The sequence below is a fragment of the Neofelis nebulosa genome, chromosome 17, assembly GCF_028018385.1.
Source record: "Neofelis nebulosa isolate mNeoNeb1 chromosome 17, mNeoNeb1.pri, whole genome shotgun sequence".
Taxonomy (NCBI): Eukaryota; Metazoa; Chordata; class Mammalia; order Carnivora; family Felidae; genus Neofelis; species Neofelis nebulosa.
In genome coordinates, this window is record NC_080798.1 from 12991965 (window position 1) to 13017312 (window position 25348).

The 25348-nt window shown below is 54.7% G+C and overlaps 3 protein-coding genes across 6 annotated transcripts; 1 reads left to right on the forward strand and 2 right to left on the reverse strand.

The window, feature by feature from the left end:
* Window positions 1-763: 763 nt before the first annotated feature.
* IRGQ (immunity related GTPase Q) lies at window positions 764-14458 on the forward strand. Of its 4 annotated transcripts, XM_058709313.1 has the most exons (4): window positions 9300-9516; window positions 9967-10498; window positions 11728-13124; window positions 13168-14458. In XM_058709313.1, the coding sequence occupies exons 1-3, from the start codon at window positions 9300-9302 to the stop codon at window positions 13085-13087; spliced, it is 2109 nt and encodes a 702-aa protein (XP_058565296.1). In that variant the 3' UTR covers window positions 13088-13124; window positions 13168-14458. The 4 variants fall into 4 exon arrangements, with proteins under 4 accessions (XP_058565298.1, XP_058565296.1, XP_058565294.1 ...); XM_058709315.1 differs by lacking the exon at window positions 9300-9516 and adding an exon at window positions 764-1327 and having other exon boundaries at window positions 11728-14458; XM_058709311.1 differs by having other exon boundaries at window positions 11728-14458.
* ZNF576 (zinc finger protein 576) lies at window positions 6284-8528 on the reverse strand. Its single transcript, XM_058709320.1, has 2 exons — window positions 8434-8528; window positions 6284-7010 (listed from the first exon to the last, which is right to left on the reverse strand). The coding sequence occupies exons 1-2, from the start codon at window positions 8516-8518 to the stop codon at window positions 6583-6585; spliced, it is 513 nt and encodes a 170-aa protein (XP_058565303.1). The 5' UTR covers window positions 8519-8528; the 3' UTR covers window positions 6284-6582.
* Window positions 14459-20328: 5870 nt separating the features above from the next.
* On the reverse strand, window positions 20329-25149 carry PINLYP (phospholipase A2 inhibitor and LY6/PLAUR domain containing). The gene is made up of 6 exons (XM_058706301.1): window positions 24746-25149; window positions 24233-24379; window positions 23130-23246; window positions 21120-21272; window positions 20755-20898; window positions 20329-20573 (listed from the first exon to the last, which is right to left on the reverse strand). Exons 2-6 carry the CDS (start codon window positions 24300-24302, stop codon window positions 20419-20421), a joined length of 639 nt encoding a protein of 212 aa, XP_058562284.1. The 5' UTR covers window positions 24303-24379; window positions 24746-25149; the 3' UTR covers window positions 20329-20418.
* Between the last annotated feature and the right edge of the window lie 199 nt (window positions 25150-25348).

Consider the following 25348-nt stretch of genomic DNA (forward strand, 5'->3'; position numbering starts at 1 on the left):
ACAACGGTTTTGCACTCATGTAATGGAGTCCAGGGTGGGTGTTTCCAGTAGGTGGGCAACCCTTCTCCATATAGTGATTTGGGGACCCAGGCCATCCCTTAAGCCTGCTGTCGTCCACATGGTCATGGCTGAGTGGCCGTGGCCTGGGCCCTGCCGGTGGAAGAGGAAGGTGAGCCTGGAGAGGTACACGTGATCTCGGACAGGCCCCCTGCCTGCAAGTAGCACAGCCTGCTCCTAGTTACGTTCCTTTGCTGAGAAATTCGTCACATGACCACAGCTCCCTGCAAGGGAGTCTGGGAAAGGCAGGTCTAGCCAGTGCCCAGAAAGCAGAAAACGGTTTGTGGAGGACAGTCGATGTTCTCTGCCACTGCCTGAGAACCTTTACAAAGAGGACTTTAATTATAATCAGAGCTGTGCTTCCTGGGTGCCAAGTGCCAGTCCGAGAGCTTTATATATATTGACTCATAGAAGTTGTGTATCTAGGAACTTACAAAAATAGAACCTTAATTATAATTACAGCTGCCATTTCCCCAGCACTTCCAGAGTGCTGCATTTTATTTGCATGAGATCATCAGGTCCTTAGAATAACTCTGTGAAGAAGGGATTGTGATCCATTAATTCATTTAAGCAGTATCTTCTGGGTCCCTGCTGTATGCCAAGCATTGGGAATTTAGCAGTGAGTAACATAAAATCCTTGTTCTCCTGGAGCTTACATGGGGCCGAGGCGGGGGGGGGGGGGGGGGGGGGAGGAGTGGGCAGGGCCACTGGTAGAGACAGATAGTAATCAAGCTGGAGGGAATGCTGGGTGGTGGTAGATGCCGTGGAGAAGAATAAAGCAGAGAAGGGAGAACGCTTCTGGAAGGCGGTTGCCATTTTAAATAGTATAGCCCTCCCTGAGGAGGTGACAGAGACCAGAGAGAGCGAGGGGGCTGTGCACTTGGGTGGGAGGAGGCAGGAGCCTGCCACCTGTCAGGGCAGGGCTGGAAGGATGAGGGCAGAGGGGAGCAGAGGGCGAGCTCCTTACAGCTCTGTCGAAACCTTGGCTCTCGCTCTGAGAAGGGACGTGCTAATTCATAGAAGTTTGGCACCAAAGCTCCTTTGAAAATAGAAGCCTAATTATAATGATAGCTGCCATTTATTGAGCATTTACTCTGTGCCAAGCCCCGTTCTAAGGCGCTTTACGTGTGTTAACTCATAGAAGCTTGGCAACTAAGAACCTTCAAGAATAGAACCTGAATGACCATAATGGCCATCATTAAAGCAGCACTCACGGTGGACCAGGCCCTGTAAGCGCTTTGTATGGACAATCTCATCGGATCCTTATGAGGTAGGGGCTGTTATTTATTTATTCATTCATTCAACAATGACGTATTGAATACCTTCCAGACGCAGGCACTATTCTGGGAGCTGAGAGCAGAGCAGTAAACATGATGAACAAGAATCCCTGCCTTTGTGGAGGTTCTATTATAGAGAAGACAGAGACTTAGATATTTAAGTAAAATATATAAAAAGTATAGAACGTTAGAAGGTAGTAAGTGCTGTGGAGAGAAGCAGAGTGGGTGGGGAGGCTTGTGTGTGTGTGTGCGGCAGCTCCAAAGAGGGTGGTCGTGGAGGCTTCAGGGAAAGGGGGACTTCAGGCAGAGATGGGGAGTAGGGAAGAGTGGGGCCCCTGCACTGTCTACAGGAGCAGTGAGTGCAAAGGCTCTGAAGTGGGGCCCTACTTGGGATGTTGGCAGAAGAACACTTAGGGCATGAGACCCGTTGCTAAGGAAGGCAGGGGAAGACTAGGGGAAGGGCAAGGTCAGGGAGAGGCAGAGGGCCGGGCCCTGTCGGCTGTTCTACCAGTTTGGGCTCTGCGTCCCATGTCTGAGTCCTCGTCGTAGCCCTTAGAGGCACAGGGGCTATTATGGTGACCATTTCACAGCCGCTCCAGCTAGGGCACAGGGAACTTGACTTAGCTGCTACAGGTCGGTCACACGGCTAATAAGCAGAACGCAGCTGTGATTCCAGACGACTGGATGCGGTGCGTACCTTCTTAACCATGAAGCCACATACCAGAAATGGCAGCCTGGCTCTCCACAGCCACAGTCTGACTGGCCAGGAGCGTGTTTGGTCTCCATAGAGTTACTGGGGTCTTCTATTCATGTGGGTTACCAACATTTAAAACTGGGCAGATTTCACCTCAAAAGGGAGGTTTTTTGGCTTCCCTTGAAAATCGTGAGATCTCGATCGCCGAGCCCACAATCCCAAGGAGCAGTAGCTTTCTGGAGCTGAGGAAGGCTTACCTCCTGCTAATGGGCGTTCCCTCCCACGTGCCCATTCCTCAGCATGTGGCATCTGGACCCCTCACACCTTGCCTGCTTCACTGCTTATGGTACCCTGCTTGGCCACAAAGAGTGTTTGCATCCTGATGCCTGTTACAGGATCTCATACCAAAGCATCTGTCAAAGCCCACACTTTTCATCCTAGAAGCTCAGAATCTGGGAACCTGACATTTATCCACTCTTTGAATTGAGACTTTCATAACCATCACAGCTTAACATCAATGAATCTCAGAATCGTCAAGGCAGAAATTCACAGCTCGTTAAAACACCACGGATGGATTTTAGTTCCTGGAGCAGCATGCTTAAGCCCTCTTCTGCCCTGAGACAGGGCTTTGTTTGTTTGTTTGTTTGTTTGTTTGTTTGTTTTTTAAACCAGACTTTATTTTTTTAATGCAGTTTTAGGTTCATAGCAAAATTGAGGGAAAGATAGAGACATTTCCTGTGTACTTCCTTGCCCCCACACACGCATACCTTCCCCTGGCATCCACATTCCCCACCACAGTGGTCCGTTTGTTACAACTGATGAGCCTGTATTGACACAGCATAATCACTCAATGTGCATAGTTTACACTGGGGGTCACTCTTGGTGTTTGTTGCATCTTCTGTGGGTTTGGACAAAGCGTAATGACCTGAGTTCATCATTATAGTATCATAGACTGTTTTCACTATCCTAAAATTCCTCTTGTGTTCATCCCCCGACACAATCCTTGGAAACCAATGATTATTATTATTTTTTTTTTTTTACTTTCTCCATAGTATTGCCTTTCCCAGATTGTCATATAGTTGGAATCATAAGACAGGGCTTTCTAAGCATAGATGTAGAGAATTATCTGTTCATCAGGAAAAATTCCTAAGGATATGAGAGGACTAGGAATCAAGAGACCTAGTCTGCTGCCAGGGGCGGCAGGGCGGGGGGATCATTCAGTTCCCCAGGGCCTGGTTGAGCTATGGAAACCAAGCTAGGAATTCCAAAGAGAGGATTTAACACAGGGGATTGGGTGTGCAGCTGGTTGAAGGCCGAAAGCACAAATGTGGACAGTTGAGGCCCCAAGATATTCGTGTCTGCACAAAGCTCCCACCTCTAGGACCGGGGCACAGAAAGAGAAGGGACATTACCAGAACCCAGCAGGAGCTCGGAGGGACAGGCCATGTGCGGCTGTACCTACACCACAAGAGAGGCACGGTACCTTGTGCTGAGGATGTGGAAATGCACTGGAGCCTGAGCCGCTGCTGTTAGAGGGGTTCCAGCAGCCCAAAGTGAGGTGAGTCCCTTCCCCCTCTTTCTGTCTACCTTCTGCCCAGACCTCTCTTGGGCAGAACTTGAGGAAGCCAGCTCTGGAGGGAATCTGGGAAATACAGTTGCAGAAAGCCCAGCATTACAGAGCATCATCGGGAGGGCTGCAGGCCGAGAGACTCTAGTGGGCACAGTCGAGCATTTTTTTTGAGCCTCTGCAGTGAACATTGTCCTAGGTACTGGGGAAGTGAGGAAGACACACCGCCTGCCCTCGGGAGTTTGGATTCCAGAGTATGGACACAGATAATGACACGCACAAGCGGGATAGTCCCAGGTGTTGAAGGGTGCTAGGAAGAAATAAAGCCAGGGTGAGGTTCAATGGTGCTACTTTGGCCAGGCAGGTCAAGGAGGACCTGTCTGAGGAGGTGGCATGTGTAGAGTCCTGAATGATGTAGAGACAGCCTTGCAAAGTTCTGGGTTAGAGCACTCCAGGCAGAGGGAACAGCAAGTGCAAAGGCCCTGAGGCAGAAGCCAGCCTGGCATGTGTGGCTGGAGCGTAGTAAAGGTAGAGCAGAGAGGGAGTGGAGACTGCTTAGTGGGTGGGGGCCCCATCATTGTTGGATTTTCTGGGCCTGGGTAAGGTGTCTCTGGATGTTATTTATGGAATCTCTTTGGAGGATTTTAAATGAGGAGCGATATGAATTGACTTACACAGGGGGTGGTCTGTAGTCCACTGGAGGGGGCAGCAGTGGTGGCAGGTGCAGGGGGAGCAGTTAGGAGAGCGGCTACGGGAAGGGCCGGTCAGACTCGGGAATCTAGTAGTATACAGTTGACCAATCTGATGGTAGTGGTGTAGGCGGGGGCCGTAGGAGTCCCAGTGGCCTGTTTTAAGGTTTTGAGCCTCCTCTATTTGTCATCATCCAAGTGATTGTCTCATGGTTGGGGGGGGCGTCTGGGGTTTGAGCTGAAGATAAAGATTTGGAAGTCACCAGTGATGCTATTTAAAGTCCTGGGAATCTATGACATCTGGAGAGTGGAGAGAACAGGAAGAACACAGGCAGGGCGGCTGTCTGTCTCAGGGGAGCATGTGTGATTAGAGCCTTAGGTTTGGACATCTGGTTTGGAAACTTCTGGGCTGTCACCAGGTGCAGAGGAAATATTTGGCTTTGGTGAAGCCGACATTTTTGGGAAAAGTGATGGCCAACTGACTCCAACCCAGTTTCCCCACAAGTCACCCCAGCAAAGAGATCCAGGCTAGCTAGCCCTGCACGAATCTTGTACACACACACACACACACACACACACACACACACACACACACACACACACACAGTCCCCTACTAGAGGTAGTATTTCCCAGGGTGGGAATCCCGGTTTCCAGGCTCAGAGTAGATTGTATGTCTTATCACTTAGACAAGAGGTCAGCAAACTTCCACTATAAAGGGCCAGATGGCCCTTTACTATTTTAGGCTTTGTGGGCCATACGGCCTCTGTTGCAACGACTCAGATCTGCTGTTCTATGCTGCACACAGCCTGTAAGTTACGCTGCCTGTGACGGAGACCAAAAATAATGGTGACTTAAACAAGATAGAGGTTTATTTTTCTCTTACATGGTAGTATGGAAGTGGATCTTCTAGCGCGAGGATGAGGACTCCGTTCTGTGGAGTCAACAAGCGCCGCAGGCTTCTGCTGTCTTGCTGCTCTACCATGGTCCTAGGTGGTTGGGTACCGTGTCCACACTCCAGGCGGAAAGGTACAGGAAAGGCGTGTCCCTCTCTGAAGCTTGAGAACTCTACCCAGGAAAAGAACCTGGGTCACAGGGCCACACCCAGCTGCAAGGGACTTTGGGAAATTGTGTTTGTAGCTACCATGTACGTAGCTAAAAATTGGGGGACAGCTATCAGTCTCTACCGTGTCCCCGCTGTGGGTTTTAAAAACATCCATCAGTTCGAATAGGATCTATAATTACTGCATGCAGGGCACCGGCCATTGACTCTAAGGGCAGGGCAGGTCACCCAGAGTCCTGACCACATTCAGCAGTGCCCTGGAGGGACACTCCACAGGGTTAGGCCTTTCAAGAGCTGAAAATAGGATCTTAATGGGAACTCTCCCAATGTTGGCCAAATACAACAGGAAACAGAAGGTATCTCTGTTTGATTCCAAACCAGATTCCCTGCAGGGCCAGGCCAGCTCTGACCTGAGCTCCCCCTTCCCTGTGCCCTTATATTTTCTGGGAATATCTGCTCAAAGGCCAGAGTTCCTTGTTTAGATATTTCAATACAGACCTTTTCTGTTTTTAGATACTATTTGTTATTTTATTCATGTCATCTCACCTACACCCAGAAAAAAATACTCTAAGACCAGAATGGTACATAAAATTACTTAAGTGGGCAATAAATTATCGGGGTGTGTGTTTGTGTGTGTGCACCTGAATCCACCCAATACCATGGCCCCTCTGTGAGTGGGAAAGACTGATGGGGGGTGGAGTGGGAGGAGATAAGAACTTGATTGCAACCCCTACATGACTCAGAATACAGCTCCCAACTTGGCTGCCCCATCCCCAAAGGCCCACGTTGCTGCACGTCTGGGATCCTTCCAGTGACGTTACAGTCCCACAACACCTCGCCTTCCCCTCCCCCATTCAGGCACAAATCTGGGGGAACTTGTTCCTACGGCCCATGGCATCCATCTGGGAAGAATTAAAGGTGATTACACAATCTGTAGCTAGTTGTGATTTCAAACTATTTAATTGGGAATGAAGGAGATACAACAATTTTCCCTCTTGCTTCCTTTTTTTTTTTAAACAAAAGATTTCACTATTGTCTAATTTCACTGTATCCCTGAAGGCCTTTGTGTCCTCCAAAGACTGAAGCTCTAGATGAGAATCTTCTGGGTCCTATTTATCAGAAGTCCTTTGCCTGTCCCGGGAGGGAAGCAAATCCTTCCAAGGCCCCCATCCTATACCAGAGGTGGGTTCCAGCAGCCACAGAACCCCCACTGCCCTAGGGAGGGCTTAACCTTCACTCAGAGCTCCCCCCGGGCATGCCGGATGTAGTGTTGATGCAGCCCAGCCTCCTGGGCAAAGTCCTGACCACACTCAGTGCAGGCGAAGGGGCCAGGAGGGGTGCGGGTCTCATGCGCCTGGCGGTGCCGCCTCAGAGAAGCAGCCTGCCCAAAGGTCTTGCCACAGTCAGGACAGGGGAAGGTAGGCGGGGCAGCGGCGGGTACAGCTGGCACGGAGGGCCTGGTGGCTGGACCGTGGCCACGCTGATGGGCGATCAGGGCCTTGGAGGAGGGGAAGGAGCGGGCACAGGTGAAGCAGATGAAGAGGGCCCCCTGCAGCTTCTGGGCCACGAAGTCCGCTGGGTGCTCCCGCTTCATGTGACGCTCCTGGAACTTGGAATCGGCGAAGGTGATGAGGCAGCGGGTGCACTGCGGGGCCCCCAGGTGGCCTGAGGGACGTGGGGAGAGGTCGGGGGAAGCCAGCAAGAGTCACCAGGACCTCTCCCAAGCCCCAGAGTCATGCCAACAATTCACATTCAGTGCTTACCACGTGCCAGGCTCTATGCCAGGGCTGGACAGTGGTGCAGACAAACTATTACTGGGCCTGTTTTATGGATGAGCAGACTGAGGCTCAAAAAGGTGAGGCAACCTGCCTACAGTCATGAGGCTAGGTATGAAATGAACCCATGGGAGTCAGAACTGGAACCCCGGGGGTCTGCCCTTCCAACAGAGCCGTGAGCACAGCCCCTGGAGCGAAACTGCCTGGAATCGAATCCCGGATCTACCTCTTCCTAGACAAATACAATAGTTTCCTCATCTGGAAAATGGAGTAACGACCCTATCAGAATCTACCTCACTGGGTGGTCGGGAGGAGTAAATGAATTACTCTATATAAAGTGCTTAGAACAGTGCTACACAGTGGTTTGCAGTTTCTGGTGCTGAGAAAGGGAAGAGCAGCTGGGGCCTTCGTACCTCCCTCCCAGAGAAGATTTAAGATTGCCAACCTGTCTTTTGCCTCTGCTTACTGGCAACATCCAACCCACAGCAAAACCCTTCCTTGAACCCTTCCCCAAATCACCTACCACAAAGCCCCAATCCTAGGATAAGTCCTAACTCTTATTGAGAAGCCTTCACAGTGCCCCAGGGTGCGTGTGCTTCCTTAGCGCTATTAGCAATAAACCAACTTGTTCAACTGTAGGCGTGTTCCTGGTGGTCTTTGGCTGGAGGGCCTTGACAGGGTGGCGGCTCATTGTTACCGACAATCTCTTTGCCTCAATTCCCTCACCCTTTAACCAAGTTCAAAGGGTCTGTCTGGAGGACTGAGATAATGACGGTTTAACTCCTAGAACACGCCTAGCATGTAATAAGCATTCAGCAGAAGCTGTTGCCACCATTCTGTCGAACTGGCTACCTTGGTTAACATCAAGCCTTCCCTTTCTCTGCCGCTAATCCCCATAACAACAGCCGAGTCACCGGAGTAGCCGCAGCCTCTTGTGACAGACTGGGAAACCCAGGCCCAAGTCACACTGAAAGTCTGGGGGCCAGTTGGGACTGGAACCTTGGGCTTCCTCTCAGTCTCTGCCCTTTCCCAGTCACATCTCCCACCCCAAGCTCCTCCGGATGCTACTCTGTCCCTCTGAACTGTGGCCCCTTGAAGCTAACATGGACAGATCAGAGTGGGTACATCTGAGCAGAATAAGAAGAGTAAGGGTGGAGTGTGGCGGTTCCCGGTGGGGCAGCTCAGAAACCATTTATTACAGCCCCTCCCCAGCAGGCAAGTCCTTGTAACGCCTTGGACATTGAGATGCTACGCAAATCCTTTTAGGAGCCTCAGCCCCTGCACCCCACCCTCCTCTGGCCAGCAGCACTCACACACGTCGCCTCCTGGACTGCGGGGACTCCTCTCCTTGGACGAATCCTGCTGCTCCATGGTCTCTTCAGGATGCGGGTCCTCCATAGTGGCTGGGATCCCTCTGGTCAAGAGTAGCACGCATGACAACAGTAAAGCAAGTGAAGTCGCTCATCTGTCTACAGCGTTAAAGGGCCGCTAAGCCTATGACCTTTGACGGGCTCTCTTGCCCCCGTAAGATACCATCTTCTTGAACTGTAACCTAATGGAGCTCTGCCCTAGAGACGTTTCAACCCTCCCCAAAGATTCGACTCCCTAGGTTTGTGACACCCCTTAGAGCCTTCTCACCTGTGTGCGACCTATGACCTACATCAAACTAATTCCCTGAACTCAGGGCACGGAACCCTGGATCTTTGACACCAGCCTCGCCCCCGTCTCCCACGTGTCTTGAGGCAGGTAGTGGCATCCAGGCTTTAGCTCGCCTCTTCCCCGGAGGCATCTTTCTCTGACATCCTGTAACTCTCCTTCCACCCTGAGCCCCCGCCGCCCACGCGCGCCTTCAACCGCGGCGTCCCGCTGCCCCCGAGCACTGCCCTCGGGTCCCTCCTCCCGAGGCGGGTAGCCCAGGCCTCTGCTTTTCTCCGGGCAGCAGAGGGCTGCCTTTCGTTGCGCCGGTCCGTCGCTCGTCACAGCGCCGCCACCCGGAGGGAAGCGGGGTAGGGCCCACCGAGGCTCAAGGTCCCAGTGGCTTCCATGCCCTTTCGCCTGAGGAGCCTCTCCAAGCCGAGATGCCGGATGCCATCCGGCAGTGATGCAGTCGCGCCAACCGGGTCCTCAGAGTAACGGGAGGGGTCCTTCTCTGCACTGGAGTGCGTTATGATGACGTGACATGACACCCTTGCCGTACAGACCTCAGCTTCTGGCGCACGTGTGGCTAGGTGCTCATGGAGCGCAGGCGCTCTGGTTCCCTCATTGTTCCGAGCCCCGCGGGCGGCAGGAGCTGAGGAGCGGGCGTACGTCTGTTGCTTTGCGCAGGCGCCGCGAAGGGCCGTATCCCCGAGGTCGCGCTTCCAAGACACACCCCCTCCTTAAAGGACTGACGTCAGGTAAGAGCCCCTGGAACGTGTCGGGACGTTCCCAAATCCGGGCGCTCTCACCTCTTCGGCCTCCGTCCGCCGGACCCTAGGGGCGGGGCTTCTCAGCGGCTGATCAGCCGCCGCCAGCTGTGCTCTCGGGTGTGCCGGCTTTTTGCCCGGTTAGTGATTTGGAAGGGAGGAGCGGGGGATAAAAACATCTTTGTGTCTGAGGGAGGAGGGGCTGGAGGCCGGATCTTTGAAACAGAAAGATAAAATGTATCCAGAAAAAGGGCGGACAAGACGCCCGGATCCCTGGGGAATAGATAGGGCCTGCGCGCCGGATTTCTCCCTGGGAGTGACACCCAAGAATGGAAGGGGACAGGGTGAAGGACTGAAGTCTGACACCAGAGTGGGATGACTGGGAAAGGAAAAAGCTGGGTACTCCCTGACCTGTGTCCGCCCCACCCTTTTGCTTTCCAGTTATGCCACCGCCGCGGGGCGACGTGACCGCCTTGTTCCTGGGGCCTCCGGGCTCTGGAAAGTCCGCTCTGATTGCAGCGCTGTGCGACAGGAATGTGGAGACGATAGAGATCCCCGAGGGACGGCCGTACTCAGGGATCCCCAGCCTGCGAGCGGCGGGCCCCGGCCTCTTCCTGGGCGAGCTGAGCTGCCCACCCGCAGCGCCGGGGCCCTGGGCGGCGGAGGCCAATGTGCTGGTACTGGTCCTGCCCGACCCCGAGGGGAATGGGGAGCCCTTGGCCCCAGCGCTGGGAGAGGCGGCGCGGGCCGCCCTGGCCCGTGGGACCCCGCTGTTGGCTGTGCGGAACCTCCGTCCTGGGGATTCACAAAATGAAGACCAGGCCCGGGATCAGACAGCGGCCCTGCTGAACAGCGCGGGGTTGGGGACCGCGGCTCTCTTCGTGCTGCCGGCGGACTGCGGCAGCCGAGATGACTGTAAGGAATTGGAGCGCCTGCGGGTGGCGCTGCAGAGCCAGGCGGAGGTGTTGCAGAGGTAAGCGAGGAGTTTCCCAGTGGGTTGGAGACCGGGTCCTTTAGACCCAGAAGACGTTCTTTGAGATCCGCGAGATCCCACCCCCAGCGAGTTTGGGGCAGGCCTTGAACGGATAGCTGCGGGAGGGCCAGTTCTCTCGTCCAGGTCCCGCCCCTCATTGCAGGTTTTGCGGTCACCGAGGCTCTACCCCAAGCCAGTGCTGAGTGCTGGACCCTTTCCTGTCTTCTAGGCCCCGCCCCATCCAAGGGTCAGCTAGAGGTTCAGACCTGTTCTCCAGGTTCAGCCTCCTGTGAGCGTTCTGAGGTCACAAGCCCTGCCCCAGTGAGAATTTTCGGAGAGGAACTAACACCCAAATAGCAACGCCCCCCCCCCCCCCCCGCCCCGGCAAAAGTTTGAAGGAGGGCTCATTCAGCACACAAGCTTGCGATCCCCGCGAAAATTTTACCCAAGGGTTCACTCTTGCCAGCACTCCTCATCCTCCACACCATCAGCTTGGTCGTCAAGCTATACCAGTCCACACCTTCAGTGAGCCTTGTTATTTCTGGGTTAGCTCTCCCACTTCCTTTCAATAACCCCATCTTGTTTCTGTGCCCACTTGCTGCCTACCTCCTGATTTTTTCCCCCCAACCCCTGGCCACCACCTATTTCATAGTCAAACTGAGGCTCGGTGCTCATTTTTTTTTTTTTTTTTTTACCTTAGCCACATCTCCTTGATGAGCACTAGTAGGTGAAACTTTCCCCGTCATTGGCTCTTACTCCCCTCCTTACACCTAGTCTCAGCAAAGAGTGCCCTGGTGACCTTGCTCCTGTCGACAAGTGCTCCGCTTTCCTTTAGTCCACAATACAGTTGCAGGTCTGTCTTGGCCCCAGCTCCACCTTCTGTGAGTTTTGCTTGGCCTTTCTTAATCCTGCAGATCCCTTGGAAAAGGCCCCCTTGCCCCGCCCCCAGCCTCAAGACTGAATCCAGGGGATGATTTAGCAGGTTCCCCTTTTTAGGCTCTTTTGGAAACCTGATCTCAACCAACCCGCCCCATCCCTGCTTTAAGCCCTGGTTTCTTTGTGCTGTACCATCAGTCTGGCCCCTCCCTTTCCTGCTCCCTCTTCTTTCAGAGATTATTCGGGGAAAACTCCACCCCTCGTCTTCGTAGCCTAGTCCTGTCCCCAGAACTCAGCTCTCTTGCGTTTAGATCCTCTTCTGCCCTTTATCCTCTGTCTTCCTGTCCCCTCAGGCTCCTGCCACCGGCTCAGGATGGCTTCGAGGTCCTGGGTGCAGCAGAGCTGGAGGCTGTGCGGGAGGCCTTTGAGACCGGTGGCCTGGAGGCGGCACTGTCGTGGGTTCGCGCTGGCCTGGAGCGGCTGGGCAGCGCGCGGCTGGACCTGGCCGTGGCCGGCACGGCTAATGTGAGCCTTGTGCTGAACACGCTCTTAGGGTTGGATCCCGGCGATCCAGATGCGGAGCCTGTTTTCATGCCCGCGGGGCCCACACCCTACCCGGCCCCGGAGCGTCCCAATGTGGTGCTCTGGAATGTGCCTCTGGGTTCCGCGGGCATTGCTGCCGCCCCCCACCCCACCCACTACGACGCCCTCATCCTCGTCACCCCGGGAGCGCCCACTGAGAAGGACTGGGCTCAGGTTCGGCCCTTGGTGCTGCCAGATGCACCGCTGGTCTGCGTGCGAACCGACGGCGAGGGCGAGGATCCAGAGTATCCCGAGGAAGACGGAAAGGCAGAGAAGCCCAGCAGCGAGAGCTTAGAGAACGCTGGCGGAGGGGAGTTGAAGAATGCACGCGGTGAGGGAAGGGAGAAACGTGGCGCTGGATTGCAGAAAGGTAGCGGGGAAGGTTCAGAGAAAGCAGGCAGCGGGGAAGGTCCAGAGAAAGCAGGCAGCGAGAGTTTGCCACGTGTTGGCGGCGGCGCGAAGAAATCGGGCAGTGGGGACTCAGAGCGTGCGGCCGCACTGAGCCCCGAGGATGAGACGTGGGAGGTGCTGGAAGAGGCACCGCCACCTGTGTTCCCCCTGCGGCCCGGCGGACTCCCCGGGCTCTGCGAGTGGCTGCGGCGCGCGCTGCCGCCTGCCCAGGCGGGGGCGCTGCTGCTGGCGCTGCCGCCCGCGTCTCCCCACGGGGCCCGGATGAAGGCCGCGGCGCTGCGGGCCGGGGCGTGGCGTCCGGCCCTGCTGGCTAGCCTGGCGGCGGCGGCGGCGCCCATACCGGGGCTAGGCTGGGCGTGCGACGTGGCGCTTCTGCGGGGTCAGCTGGCGGAGTGGCGGCGGGCGATGGGGCTCGAACCCGCGGCGCTGGCTCGACGCGAGCGCGCGCTAGGCCTGGCCCCTGGGGAGCTGGCGGAGCGGACGCGCTTCCCGGGCCCGGTGACGCGCGCCGAAGTGGAGGCGAGGCTGGGCGCGTGGGCCGGCGAGGGCACCGCCGGGGGCGCGGCGCTGGGCGCGCTCTCCTTCCTGTGGCCCGCGGGCGGGGCGGCGGCCACCGGCGGCCTGGGTTACCGCGCGGCGCACGGCGTCCTGCTGCAGGCCCTCAACGAGATGCAGGCCGATGCCGAGGCGGTGCTGGCACCCCATGTGCCCGCGCAGTGAGGGGTGGGATGAGGGCCGGGGCTTCCGGGCTCCCAGCGTCCCAGCTGCTTGGCCCCCGCCAGGAGCTGAGGACTCCCAAGGCCCGGTTAGAGGGAGGGGGGTTAGGGGTACAGGCTCTGGCCTGGGATGTCTCGGCCACTGGGGTAAGGGAGCTGGGGGCCACCGCTCAGCGTCCCGGATGCTTGAAGGGGATGGGGGCTCTGACTACTGATTGGGATGTGTGGCTTGTAGTCACCCGAATTCCTGGGTCCTGAAGGGGAATAGAGTCTGAGGGACAGAGCCCTTGGTTTCCCTGGAGACCACAGGGCATGACACCAGACTGTGGCCTGAAGGAAACTGAGGGGTCGGCCTCCTAGAAGGGGTTATATCGTGGTCTTCAAGGGAAAGGAAACCGGGTCTGTTGGTCATCTAGCCCCCTGGGGAGAGAAGAGGTGAAAGCCTGGTCTCTACCCCAATAGAGATTCCAGTATGGAGGACGGGGTCCGGGTACCCCCGGGAGCTGGAATCTTTGGATCCTCTAGGCTTCCTGGAGGAAATGGGTCTGCATCCAGCCTCCCAGCTCCTCAAGAGGCAGTGGCGTGGAATCTTCATTGGGGGTCTCACACTCCTGGCTCCCAAGAGGGCGGTTGACCTTGGTTTCTAATTCCTTGGTGGTGGGAGGTCTCCATCTACAGAGGGGAACAGGGCCGGGGCGGGGGAGGGGGGGGGGTTGTGCGAAAGAGCTGGAGAACAGCTCTTGGGGAATAGATATCTAATATTTGTTGTTCTAGGGGCCTGGTGACCCAGATTCCTTTCCCAGCTGTTGTGGGGAGGATGGTCCCACAAAAATGAAGAGGGGGAGGCAGGAGGTCTGGGCATGGTGGGGCCTGCGGGTAGCCAGAGACTGGGAATGAGGCCTTCTGGGTGTGGAAGGGCAGAGACCTCAGAGGTCTCTCCCACAAATCCCTTAGGGATTTGGATCCCAGCAATTGCCTTTCTCTGTGTGAGTTTGACTGGGAAAGGGATATGAGTGCCCCCATTTTATAGGTGTGGAGTGATTCAGGGGGTCTTTGGGGAGTCTCTAACTTTGTCCCTCCCTCCTCTAGCGGTTTCTATCTCTTTTTGGTCTTGATTTCTTCTGTCACTAAACCTAACTCTTTCTGGGCTTGGTATTTTGTACTCCTGCCTTTTTGGGCTAAAGCAGCCATAGTGCTGCACTAACCCAGACACTTCTGTGTTGGCTACCTCAGGTGTCCCCAAGAGGTTCTGCCTTCTGGAGTACACAGAGTGCCGCAGAGAGCAAGAGGCCCACAGAACAGCTAGGTCGTGTTCCAGACCGTGGGAGTGCGCCGTGAGTGAAGCAAAGGCAGAAACCACAGTGCCTGGCTATGTTCTAGACTGCCAACCATGGGTAGAAAAGATGCCACAGGTCACAGTTCTTCAGTGTCAAAAAACAGAAGGGGGGGACCTGAGAGTCCATTCAATAGAATCTCTTTTTTTTTTTTTTTTTTTTTTCAACATTTTTTATTTTATTTTTGGGACAGAGAGAGACAGAGCATGAACGGGGGAGGGGCAGAGAGAGAGGGAGACACAGAATCGGAAACAGGCTCCAGGCTCCGAGCCATCAGCCCAGAGCCTGACGCGGGGCTCGAACTCACGGACCGCGAGATCGTGACCTGGCTGAAGTCGGACGCTTAACCGACTGCGCCACCCAGGCGCCCCTAGAATCTCTTTTATGAGAAGGGGGAAGAGCAGAGCCCAGGGAGAGCAGACTCTAGGCCCAACAGCACACAGGAAGGTCCTATGTGGTCTGGCCCCTGCCTATTCGAACTCCCTGCCCCTCCCCCATCTCCCAGCCAGCGTGATCTTCCTTGCAGTGCCTGGGTGGGCCACATTGGGTCCTACCCCAGGACCTTTGCATTTGCTGTTCTTTCTGCCTAGAATGCTCTGCCCCCAGATCTTCCCGTGACTGGTTCCTTTTTGTCTAGCGAGTCTCAGCTCAGATGTCCCCTCAGAGAGGCCTTCCCTGACCACTGTAACTGAAGTAGCCCACACTCCCCCATTACTCATCTCGGCCAGTAGATATTTCCCTTGTAGCAATTATTACTGTAACAAAATTACCTTATTTATTTATTTATTTATTTATTTATTTATTTACCTATTTAATGGCTATGATCCTCTTGCCTGTCCTGTTCTTTTCTGTAACCCCAGCACCCAGAAGAGTGCTTGACACACAGCAGGTGCTTGTAAATATTTATTTTAATTCATTAATCCATGGCAGACCTGGGTGTAGATTGTCAGCCTCTTGCCACAGGACAGGGACAACGAACCGGGTGGGGAGAAAGAGAAACAAGTATCTGATGGGAGAGAAAGCTCCTGTCTGAGATCAGGGGACCTGGAATGCAGGCCCGGCTTTGCCACTGTCGCTCTGGGTGACTTGGACCGGTGCTTTATTTTCCCATCTGTGAAATGGAAGGGCCTAACGAGAACCATAAATACTTCCAAGATCTTATCTCCTTTGACGGCGGGAGACAAGGGTGACCACTCCGAGGGGTAGACACTTGGGAGGTGGTATCCCCATGTCCAGCTTGAACCCCTCCCAGTGACACAGTTTGTCCCACCAACGTTGAGATGGCCATGGGGTGCCTGGCTGGCTCAGTCAGTTGAGCGTCCGACTCTTGATTTCGGCTCAGGTCATGAACTCATGGTTCGTGAGTTCAGCCCCCGCATCAGGCTCTGCACTGATAGCGGGAGACCGTGTGGGATTCTCTCTCTCTCTCTGCCCCTCTCCTGCTCACGCTGTCTGTCTCAAAAAGAAACATTAAGGGGCGCCTGGGTGGCGCAGTCGGTTAAGCGTCCGACTTCAGCCAGGTCACGATCTCGCGGTCCGTGAGTTCGAGCCCCGCGTCAGGCTCTGGGCCGATGGCTCGGAGCCTGGAGCCTGCTTCCGATTCTGTGTCTCCCTCTCTCTCTGCCCCTCCCCCGTTCATGCTCTGTCTCTCTCTGTCCCAAAAATAAATAAAAAACGTTGAAAAAAAAAAAAAATTAAAAAAAAAAAAAAAAAAGAAACATTAAAAAAAAAAAAAGTTGAGATGGCCTGGCCGAGATGAGATACTGAATGGCTTCCGGTCTGTAATCTCCAATACCACACTGTCTCTCAGTCTCACGTGCCAGCCGTGGGAACGCAGGAGAGGAAAGCAGTGCTGTCCTATAGAAACAGTGTGAGCCACATCGATCATTTGAAATTGTCTGGCAGCCACATTAGAAAGGTAAAAGGAGGGATGCCTGAGTGGCTTAGTCGGTTAAGTATCTGACTTCAGCTCAGGTCATGATCTCACAGTTTGTGAGTTCAAGCCCCACATGGGCTCTGTGCTGACAGCTCAGAGCCTGGAGCCTGCTTCGGATTCTGGGTCTGGGTCTCTCTTTCTCTCTCTCTCTCTCTCTCTCTCAAAAATAAATGTTAAAAAATAAAAAAAAATTAAAAAAAAGGGAAGGTAAAAGGAGACAGGGTCAAACTACTGAGAATATGTTTTACTTAACCCAGTATATCCAAAATATGATTTCAACATGTAGTCCATATAGAAAAGAAAGACACATTTTACATCCTTTTATGCTGCCTTTGAAATCTGGTATTTTACACTTCCAGCACATCTCGTTCAGAAATTTTCATCAGAAATAGTTCTGTTTAGCTTTCCTAAAATGTGTTGTTGGAGAAATGGATCCACGTCCCCAAGTTGTCCCACTGATACTGAACGGTCTTCCAGCAACGGAGACATGTATCAATTTTTAATGAAAAGTAAATGAAATCTAAAACTCGCTTTCTCAGTGCCACGAACCCCGTTTCCAGTGTTCAGTAGCCACATGACCTGGAACACTTGCATTATCCCAGGAAATCCCATTAGCATAGCTCCAGGGTCAGACAGCCCTGCTGACATTGGGGTGACCTTGGGCAAGTCTCTGAGCAAGTGGCATCTACCTCACGGGGTAACTAAGAATAGTGTGTGTACAGATGTGCACACACACACACGTCAGCCTACCGCAGCCCTCTGGAGAAGCCTGGCCCACTGGGAGCTCAAATGTGAGTCCGGTCCATGCCTCCAGCCCCAGGCTGAGCCGACTCTAGTCTAGGCGCCTGTCTCACACCCAGAATGCCTTTGCTCACAGAGTGCCCTCTTTCTGCCACTCTCACCTGACACCTCTGCCCTGTGCCTCGCTACTCCAAACTCCCTCTGCCCCCATGCCAATGGGGATCGTGCCAGAGATCCTATCTGAGGAAGCAAGACCCAATTCCGTTTGCCTGTGTCTCTGTCGGGGAGTGCTGATTGTGTCTGTATCATCGTGTATCGCCACGGGTTGGGCGTCGTGACTAATCTGGAGGGTGGTTGTCTTTTAAATTATGACTTTTGGTGGGAGGCGTAAGGTGGCCAGTGAGGCATGTGTCCCGGGTAGCATCCAAGCAGAAAAGACTAAGACTCCCTTGAGAACTGATTGCTGGCTCCCCGTGGGGCGTGTCTACATCCTACTTCTGGCTGGAAGACCCTCGAAGGCAAGAATTCAAGGAAATGTATGCTGAGTCTTGGCGTTGCCATTGCCAGAAGCAGAATAGGCACAAAACAAAAAACTTGAAGAGACAATCTCATCACCTCAGCTGAGTTTCAGATATTTCTGGGTTATGATGAAGACACTTGTATCCATTGGGGTGGGGAACCATGGAGGGTTAATCAAGGGTGTGGTTGGCCTGTGGTGCTTTCTTGCAGGAGTGAATAAACACGAGTAGAAATCCCACTGTGTTGTCTCTCCTTTGAGGGTTTGAAGGGGTAGGAAGATGCTTGGGATTTTGCTTGGGTCTGAGGAAGGGGCTGGAGATAGTACTGGGTCTGACGGAGAAAGGGACCAAGGGTGGGGACTCCTGAGCCCTGGGAGAGGAGGGATGGTGAAGGTCTGTATGGGAAAGAACCCCTTGAGCTGGAACCCAAAGACTCCTGTGCCTGAGTTTTGCCACCCTGGGAGTGGGGGAGAGGAGAATGGAGGTGGAAAAACGACATTTAGACCTTAGGAGCCTGTGACGGTAAAGCATCCTAGCTCTGGAAGCAGCTTGGCCCATTAATGCCTCCAATTTGTTCAGCTTCTCTGTAGCTGTGTCCTTGCAGAGTCCGTTCTCCTGACTCGAAACCTGGCCGTGTGGTTTGCCTGACCACAGGAACAACAGCAAACGCGATAAAGCAGGGGCTTAGAAAGGGCTCACATACAGGGGTTCCTCTCTCACCGCCCTTGGAATCCCTTCCACCACTGGGACACCAAGTCCAGGCTAACCTGCTGGGTGAGTAGAGGCCAGGTGGCCCAGTCAGCCTTGACACCCCCACCGCCAGCCAGCCAACCCTCCGAAACCGAGCTGCCAAGCCGACAGGAGCCTGACCCAGCAGAAGAACCACCCAGCTGATCCCAGACCAAATTGCGGAATCATGAGCTAAATAAAAGGCGATTGTTCAAAGCAACGAAGTTTTGGAGTGGTTCGATGTATAAAGATACAGCCAAAGATCACCGATGCGGGCCTGTTCCCTCTGTGCTGTGGTCCCTTCTCCCCCTCAACACGACCCGATGATCAAATCTTAAGCTCTGCCACTTTGTAGTTGCGTGTAACATCCCACGTCTGAGCCTCAGATTCTTTTTTTTTTTTTTTTTTTTTTAAATTTTTTTTTTCAACGTTTTTTATTTATTTTTGGGACAGAGAGAGACAGAGCATGAACGGGGGAGGGGCAGAGAGAGAGGGAGACACAGAATCGGAAACAGGCTCCAGGCTCCGAGCCATCAGCCCAGAGCCCGACGCGGGGCTCAAACTCGCGGACCGCGAGATCGTGACCTGGCTGAAGTCGGACGCTTAACCGACTGCGCCACCCAGGCGCCCCTGAGCCTCAGATTCTTCTGAAAACAGGGCCGAGAATAACAGTCCCTATATCACAGGGAGTCTTTATGAAGAGAAAATGAGAAACACCTGCTAGGGGGCCGTGGCAGCTTCGTGCCTTTTACAAGATACGTCCACACTGGGGAGCGACTTCCTAGCCCCCCATGGGGCTTGGGGGCCATGTGATTAGCTCCATCCCATGAGTTGTGTCAAGTCATTTCTGGGTCACGGCATTTAATCACCCGTGTGAGACTTTTCCGGTGCACAGAAATCAGCAACGCTCGAGCTGGAGGATGCTCTATGATTACCACGAGCAGAACACCCCGTGGACAGTGCTAGACATGGAGGGTCGGGGGGAAGCGACTATTTGTGAGTGGGGACTTGTTCGACAAATCCTACTCTTCTCCCTCCCACCGGAAGGGTAGTACACCTCCTTGCCTGGTTGATGTTGGCTTTGACCACAGGATTGCCTTCAATCAGTGGAATGTTAGCACACCTGACCTCAGCAGGGGCTTTTAATGCACTTGGTTACTGTGCTCCTGTGCCTGCTGTCAGAGCGTTAGCCAGGGAGCCATTGATCCCAGAATCTGAATCCTCCCCAACTGGAGCCAAACCAGCTAATACACGGCCAGAAGCAGAGCTACCCCAGCCACCCACAAACCCTCAGCAAGAAGAATGCTTGTTGTTTATGGCTCGGTTTGGGGATGGTTTGTTACACAGCGTTACTCCAGCATTAGTCGACTAATACAACTTGGTTGCTTTAAACCACTGAAATTAGGGACTTGCGTGTTACTGCAGCATACTGATTGATGACAATGCTTAGCACCTTCCAGGTAATGGGCACTCATTAAGAAGCAGCTGTTCCGATGATTATTATTTACAGATGTATTGTTTCCAGAACCGACATTGTCATAAAGGTGCCAGGCACTGCACTAAGTGCTTTTTTTGCTTTTCTTTCATTTGATGCAACAACCCAATGAGGTTATTACTATTAATACCCACGTTTTGCAGATGTGAAAACGGGCAAAAAGAGGGAGAGGGTTAATCAGGAGAGGTGATCATGGACTCTGGGGTCTGACCCTCCCTAGAGGTTTGCCCCAAAACAAATGGCCACACAACCCGTGCCTCAGTTTGTTCATCTGTAAAATGGGGATAGTAATATCAAGTTCACACAGTCGTTGGGGTTATGAAATGAGGTAGAGCACGGAGAACACTGCACAGGGGCCCAGCGGGGAGGAATCCTGTAATAAATGGTGGGATCTTCTCTCCCTTCTTTGCAAAGAGAGGGTTCGCAAGGGTTAAGACCCCTGCTTTCTGCACCCTCGCTTCCTGAGATGCATCACATCACAAGAACTCGGGCTTGCTTTGTTAACCTGTTTAATTTATAGGCACGTGGGCAGGTGTAGACTGAGGACAAAGGGAGACTTCAAGCCACATAATCCTCAGCGCTTTACTCCGCCCTGCTAGGGGCCTGGCGGGCTGGAAGGCAGTCTGCTCGGCGGAGGAAGTACAGATAAGAGGCTGAAGGCACCTGCGCCCCGGCCTTGGCGAAGCAGGCACTCTCCGTAGCACAGCCCCGAGTGGCAAATTTGGGGGTGATGAGACCTGGGAAGGCGGTTTCAGAATGGAGTCGGCCCCTAACTCCTCCTTCCTCATGACCCCGTCCTCCCTCCCCCACCCCTGTCCTCACCCAGTAACCTGGAGCCACTATCTCCCCTAGAGCCTGGAAGTATGGGCCTCCAGTTCTGGGGCCCCTGCCCCCTCTAGAGATCCGGGTTCCCCTCACCGGCCTGCACGTTGCCAGCGAAGTAGACGCAGTGGGTTTCCTGGCCAACGCAGCGGGCTGCCTGGGTCCCGGGGCATGTCTCCTGAAAGGGCGCGATGCAGGCCGGGCACTGGAGGCCGTTCTCCGTACGATTGTTCTGGGGAGCTGGGGATGAGTGGCGCGTGAGAAGCAGGGGGACGACTCAACCCTTCCCTCACCTCACAACACCCCTGGGGAACACGGGTTGCCAATGGATGACGGACACTGCATTTGGCCGTAAGGAAATAGGGTCGCAGCAAGCAAGTTGCCCCCATGCGGGGCAGAGCACACACCGCGGGCTCTCGGGGCGAGCTGGAAGCGACTCCCGATGCGGGGCTGGCACTTACGGGGCACCGAGCCCTGGTTGCAGCCGTCGCTCTGGCAGCAGCGCGTGTTGGACACCATGTAGTCCTTGGGGCCCATCGTGGTGGACACGAATCCCGAGTAGCAGTCGCTGTACTTCATGCAGGCCTTGTAGGTGTTCACCGCGTGGCGGCCCTCTGAAGGACGCGGGACAGGAAGGGAGGGCTCCGGCAGCGCCCGCTGACCCTGCTCTGGCGTGGACCCCGGCCTCGGGGTCTTTCCCAACCCCCGCCACTGCTTAGGGTGGTCTCTTCCGGCGCCCCAAAGCCATGCCCCTTTAGCTACCTGGGATCTGGTCTGGAGTCGTTTATTAGGTGACGCCCCCCGCCGCCCCATTATCCTAGCCCCCAGCCTGGAGGGTCTCTTTCAGCTCCCCACTGCCAAGCCTCACTTGGGCCCTTCCGCCCAGCCCCACTCTGACATCCTCCAGGGGTCCCTGCCCCAAAGCGTCTTTGGCTACCCCATGCTTGTGTGAAACAGTCTCTTCCAGTCCTCTTCACCTTCGCCCTCCCTCCCACCTTCCAAATCCCTTCCAACAAACCCTGGGAGGCCGCCCAACCCCAACCTTGCAACACCCATATCCTCTATAGTGGTCTCTCGCCTCCCTCCCTGGCTACCCCCAGCCTTGCCCGCAGTGGTCTCTTCCAGTCTTCGTGGCCTTCCCCCTCCCCACCGTGTGGTGGTCTCTTCCATTCCAATCCAAGGATTTTCCTCTTCACCCCCGAAGGGCTCTTCCCACCTTCCTCTCCCTCCAACCTCAGGGTCTGATCTCCCTCATGTATGCCTGGGGTGGTCTTTTCAAGCCCTTCGGGTCCTTTGGCCCACCTGCCAACGCCACCACCCTCTGTCTCACCCTCCTTACACGCACACCCCACACCCCACACCGGTCGGGGTGGCTTCTTCCTACCCTCCTGGCGGCCTTCATCTCCTGCCCCAGCCCCATCCCCTCTCCTCAGCTTTGAATCAACACTCCATCGCTCCCCTTCTCCCCAACCTTCCTCAGGTCTGGGACGGTCGCTTCCATTAAAGTCATGCCTTCTCCCATGTCACCCATCTGCCTCCGGCTCTCTATCTCTACCTTTCTTCCTGATGATTTGCTCCATACTTCAGGGTTATCTTTCCTCTCCTGCCTGGCACGGTCCCTTTTATGTCTCTTCCTCTACCTTGGTGTCATATCACCTCCTCCCGTCAGGAATGGTCCCTTTCCCGGGTGCCTGGGTGGCTCAGTCAGTTAAGCTTCCCACTTCGGCTCAGGTCATGATCTCACAGTTGGTGAGTTCGAGCCCCTGTCGGGCTCTGTGCTGACAGCTCAGAGCCTGGAGCCTGCTTTGGATTCTGTGTCTCCCTCTCTCTCTGTCCCTCCCCCGCTCGTGCTCTGTCTCTTTCTCTCTCAAAGGTAGATAGACATTAAAAGAAGAAGAAGAAGAAGAAGAAGAAGAAGAAGAAGAAGAGAAAAGAAAAGAAAAGAAAAGAAAAGAAAAGAAAAGAAAAGAAAAGAAAAGAAAGAAAAAAAAGGAATGGTCCCTTCCAGCCCGCACCACCCCAGCCATCCCCTGGTATTTTGGACGGTTCCTCCCTCTCACCCAAAGCGGTCAACCTGATCACATTCTTCCAGACCCACCCCAGCCTCTTCTCTTCGATTCCTCCTCCCCTTCCATTCTACCTCCTGCCTATTACTTACCCCTCACCAGTTCTGTTCCCCTGTGTCCTTTCCTTTCCTCACGCCCTCCTGCCTAAGAAAGTCTCTATATCTGCCCCCCACCCACCATCTAATATTTTGGAGAGTCCCATTTTCAGAAATCCCTGACAACAATGGCTCCCATCATCCCATTGACTTCGCTTTTTTCCACCCACCACCTCAAGACAGTCTTTCCCTCTTCCCTGACCTCCCACCACCAGAACCGTGACCGTGACGGTCCCTCCCTGATGTGGCGCTATCTTCTACCCTTGAAGGCACAACCCCCTCCCCAGGGTGGGACGCCAGGCTGTCATACTTGTGCAGGACTCCCCCACCACGACCACGCATGCGTCCTTGCCGGCCTCGCAAGCCTTCATTTTTCCGCTGCACGTGGGCCCGGAGCCCCTGCACACTTCACAGCTCAGTGGGCACCCTGCGGTGTAGAGAGCCAGGCTGTAGTCATGAGGGGTGTGGTCAGCGGAGCACGGGTTTGACTTCAGAGTCCAGAGGGAGATGGAGGCACAGGGGACCGGGTTTGGAGTCCTGAGGGAGGAGGGACAGGTGTCTCTCTAATTGCTCATGGGTGGGGCACTGACCGCTGTCCAGGGAAATGTCCACTGCTCTGGCTGGGACGCGGTGGTGATGCCAGCAAAGCTGCTTCCACGGGCGGGAAGCGACTCCACCAGGGAGCCTGTTTACCTAATTATAAGGCTGGGGACTTGGGATGCTAGGGACTCCTGAGAAAGCTCGGGGACAGGGAGGGATCCTGGCGAAGGTTTCCATGGGCTTTGGGAAGCTTCAGGTCCAGCTGTTTCTTGGACGCAAGACCAGATGTAGGTCTTGGAGGTGGCAGGAGCTCAGGCAGGGGAACCCGAGGCTGGGGTCTTCATCCCAGATCAAGAAGGGAGAGTCAGGACCAGGAGGGCTGAGGGCATGGACTCCTTGGTCCTAAAAGAAGACACAACTCGGGGCCCAGACACCTACCTGGGTCCTGGGAAAGGTGGGGCTTGTTAGAACTCCTGAATCTAAGGGAGGAGGGGCTGGGGGTCTGAATTCTGTAGAGTCCAGGGACAAAGGAAGTCTGTCCTCCATGCCTTCTTCCCATGGTTTTTTGGTTTTGTTTTGTTTTTTTTTTAGATTTCCATTTCTAAGCATTCTCTCATCCAATTTCCTAGATTCATATGTCTTATTTCGAGGCCCTGCCTGGGGGGGGCGGGGGATAGAGGATTCGGAGCCCCCCAAGCTCCCCCAGGGAGTCGACCACATGAGCTTCTCCTTTGGGGCCCCAGGCTTTCTCTTCCTTTAGCCTCTGCCTTCATCATGAGTCTGCATTCCCAGGACACCTCCACTTTCCCCCTCAAGGACCGTGCTGAGTGCTCGCTCTCATGGTCCTCATGGTCCACACCCCTTCTCACTTACCCAGACCTAGGAGGGTGCAGAGCAGAGTGAAGGCCAGCAAGAAGGTCCCCGGTTTCATGGAAGCCCTCATGATGAGTGAACCTGCAGTCCTGGGTCCCCAGCCCTTATAGGGAACTGAGGAGGGGCGGGTCTGTATCCACCTTCACCCTGGGGTGAGAAATAGCTGAGGTAAGATCTCAGGGCGGGCCTTCCTGGCTCTGGGTTGGGGATATGGAACCAGAATTCAAAAGGGACATGGGCATTTCATGCTCAGCCCCCTGCTCCGCAGGGACCCCAGGAGTCTGGGCTTCTAGCCCCCTCTTCCATCAGGACCCAGAAGGTCACTTTCCTGTTTTCTCACATTCTCATGGCCCTTCTCCCCCCCCCCCCCCGCCTTTTTTTTTCTGGCCTGAAGCCCAAGGTCAGAGTTGGGTCACTTGATTTCCTGTAGGTGTAGAGTGGCTGCTAGGAGGACTGAGATCCCCTCTCTTCTCTCTCTTCCCAAGGAGTTACCCAGCGTGGGCGAGGCCCTACCTGGGAGCGCCCAGCATGTCCCGGCTCGTTCTGCGGGGGCCTGGGCGCCCTGTTTCTCTTCCTTCTTCGTGTGCTTGGCTCATATTCCCTGTCTTGTGTTTGGGCTGTCCCCAGCTCTGATCCTGCCTGGGGCTGCACCCCTAGGTCTCACAGGGACCAAACAGAGGGATGCCTGTCAGCGGTCAGGGGCGGGTGTGGTAGGAGACAGATGCCCACAGGTCACATATTGGAAAACTGAGGCATGGGTGGAAGCACTCTAGGCTCCGTGTGTGGATCTGGTTTGAATGCGTGCTTTGTGTCTTATGTAGGTCCTTGACGCACTCTCTCTTGGCCTCGGGCATAACCCTGGAGAGATCGGAGATTTTGTTCGCGTGTGTGTGTGTGTGTGTGTGTGCGCGCGCGCATGGTGTGAGGGTAGCAGGGAAGAGCGTAACCGCAGGAACTGGTGGAGAGGATCCCGCTGAGGTAGGCTCCAGACTCCCTAAGAAAATCGACTCAGGTTTGCGCCCTCTCGATTTCTAAGCCTTCGGTTTGGGCGGTGACTGCATTGTCCAATGAGAATGGCAAATTTCTTCTAGGGACCAATCCCGGAGGCCGCTCCTG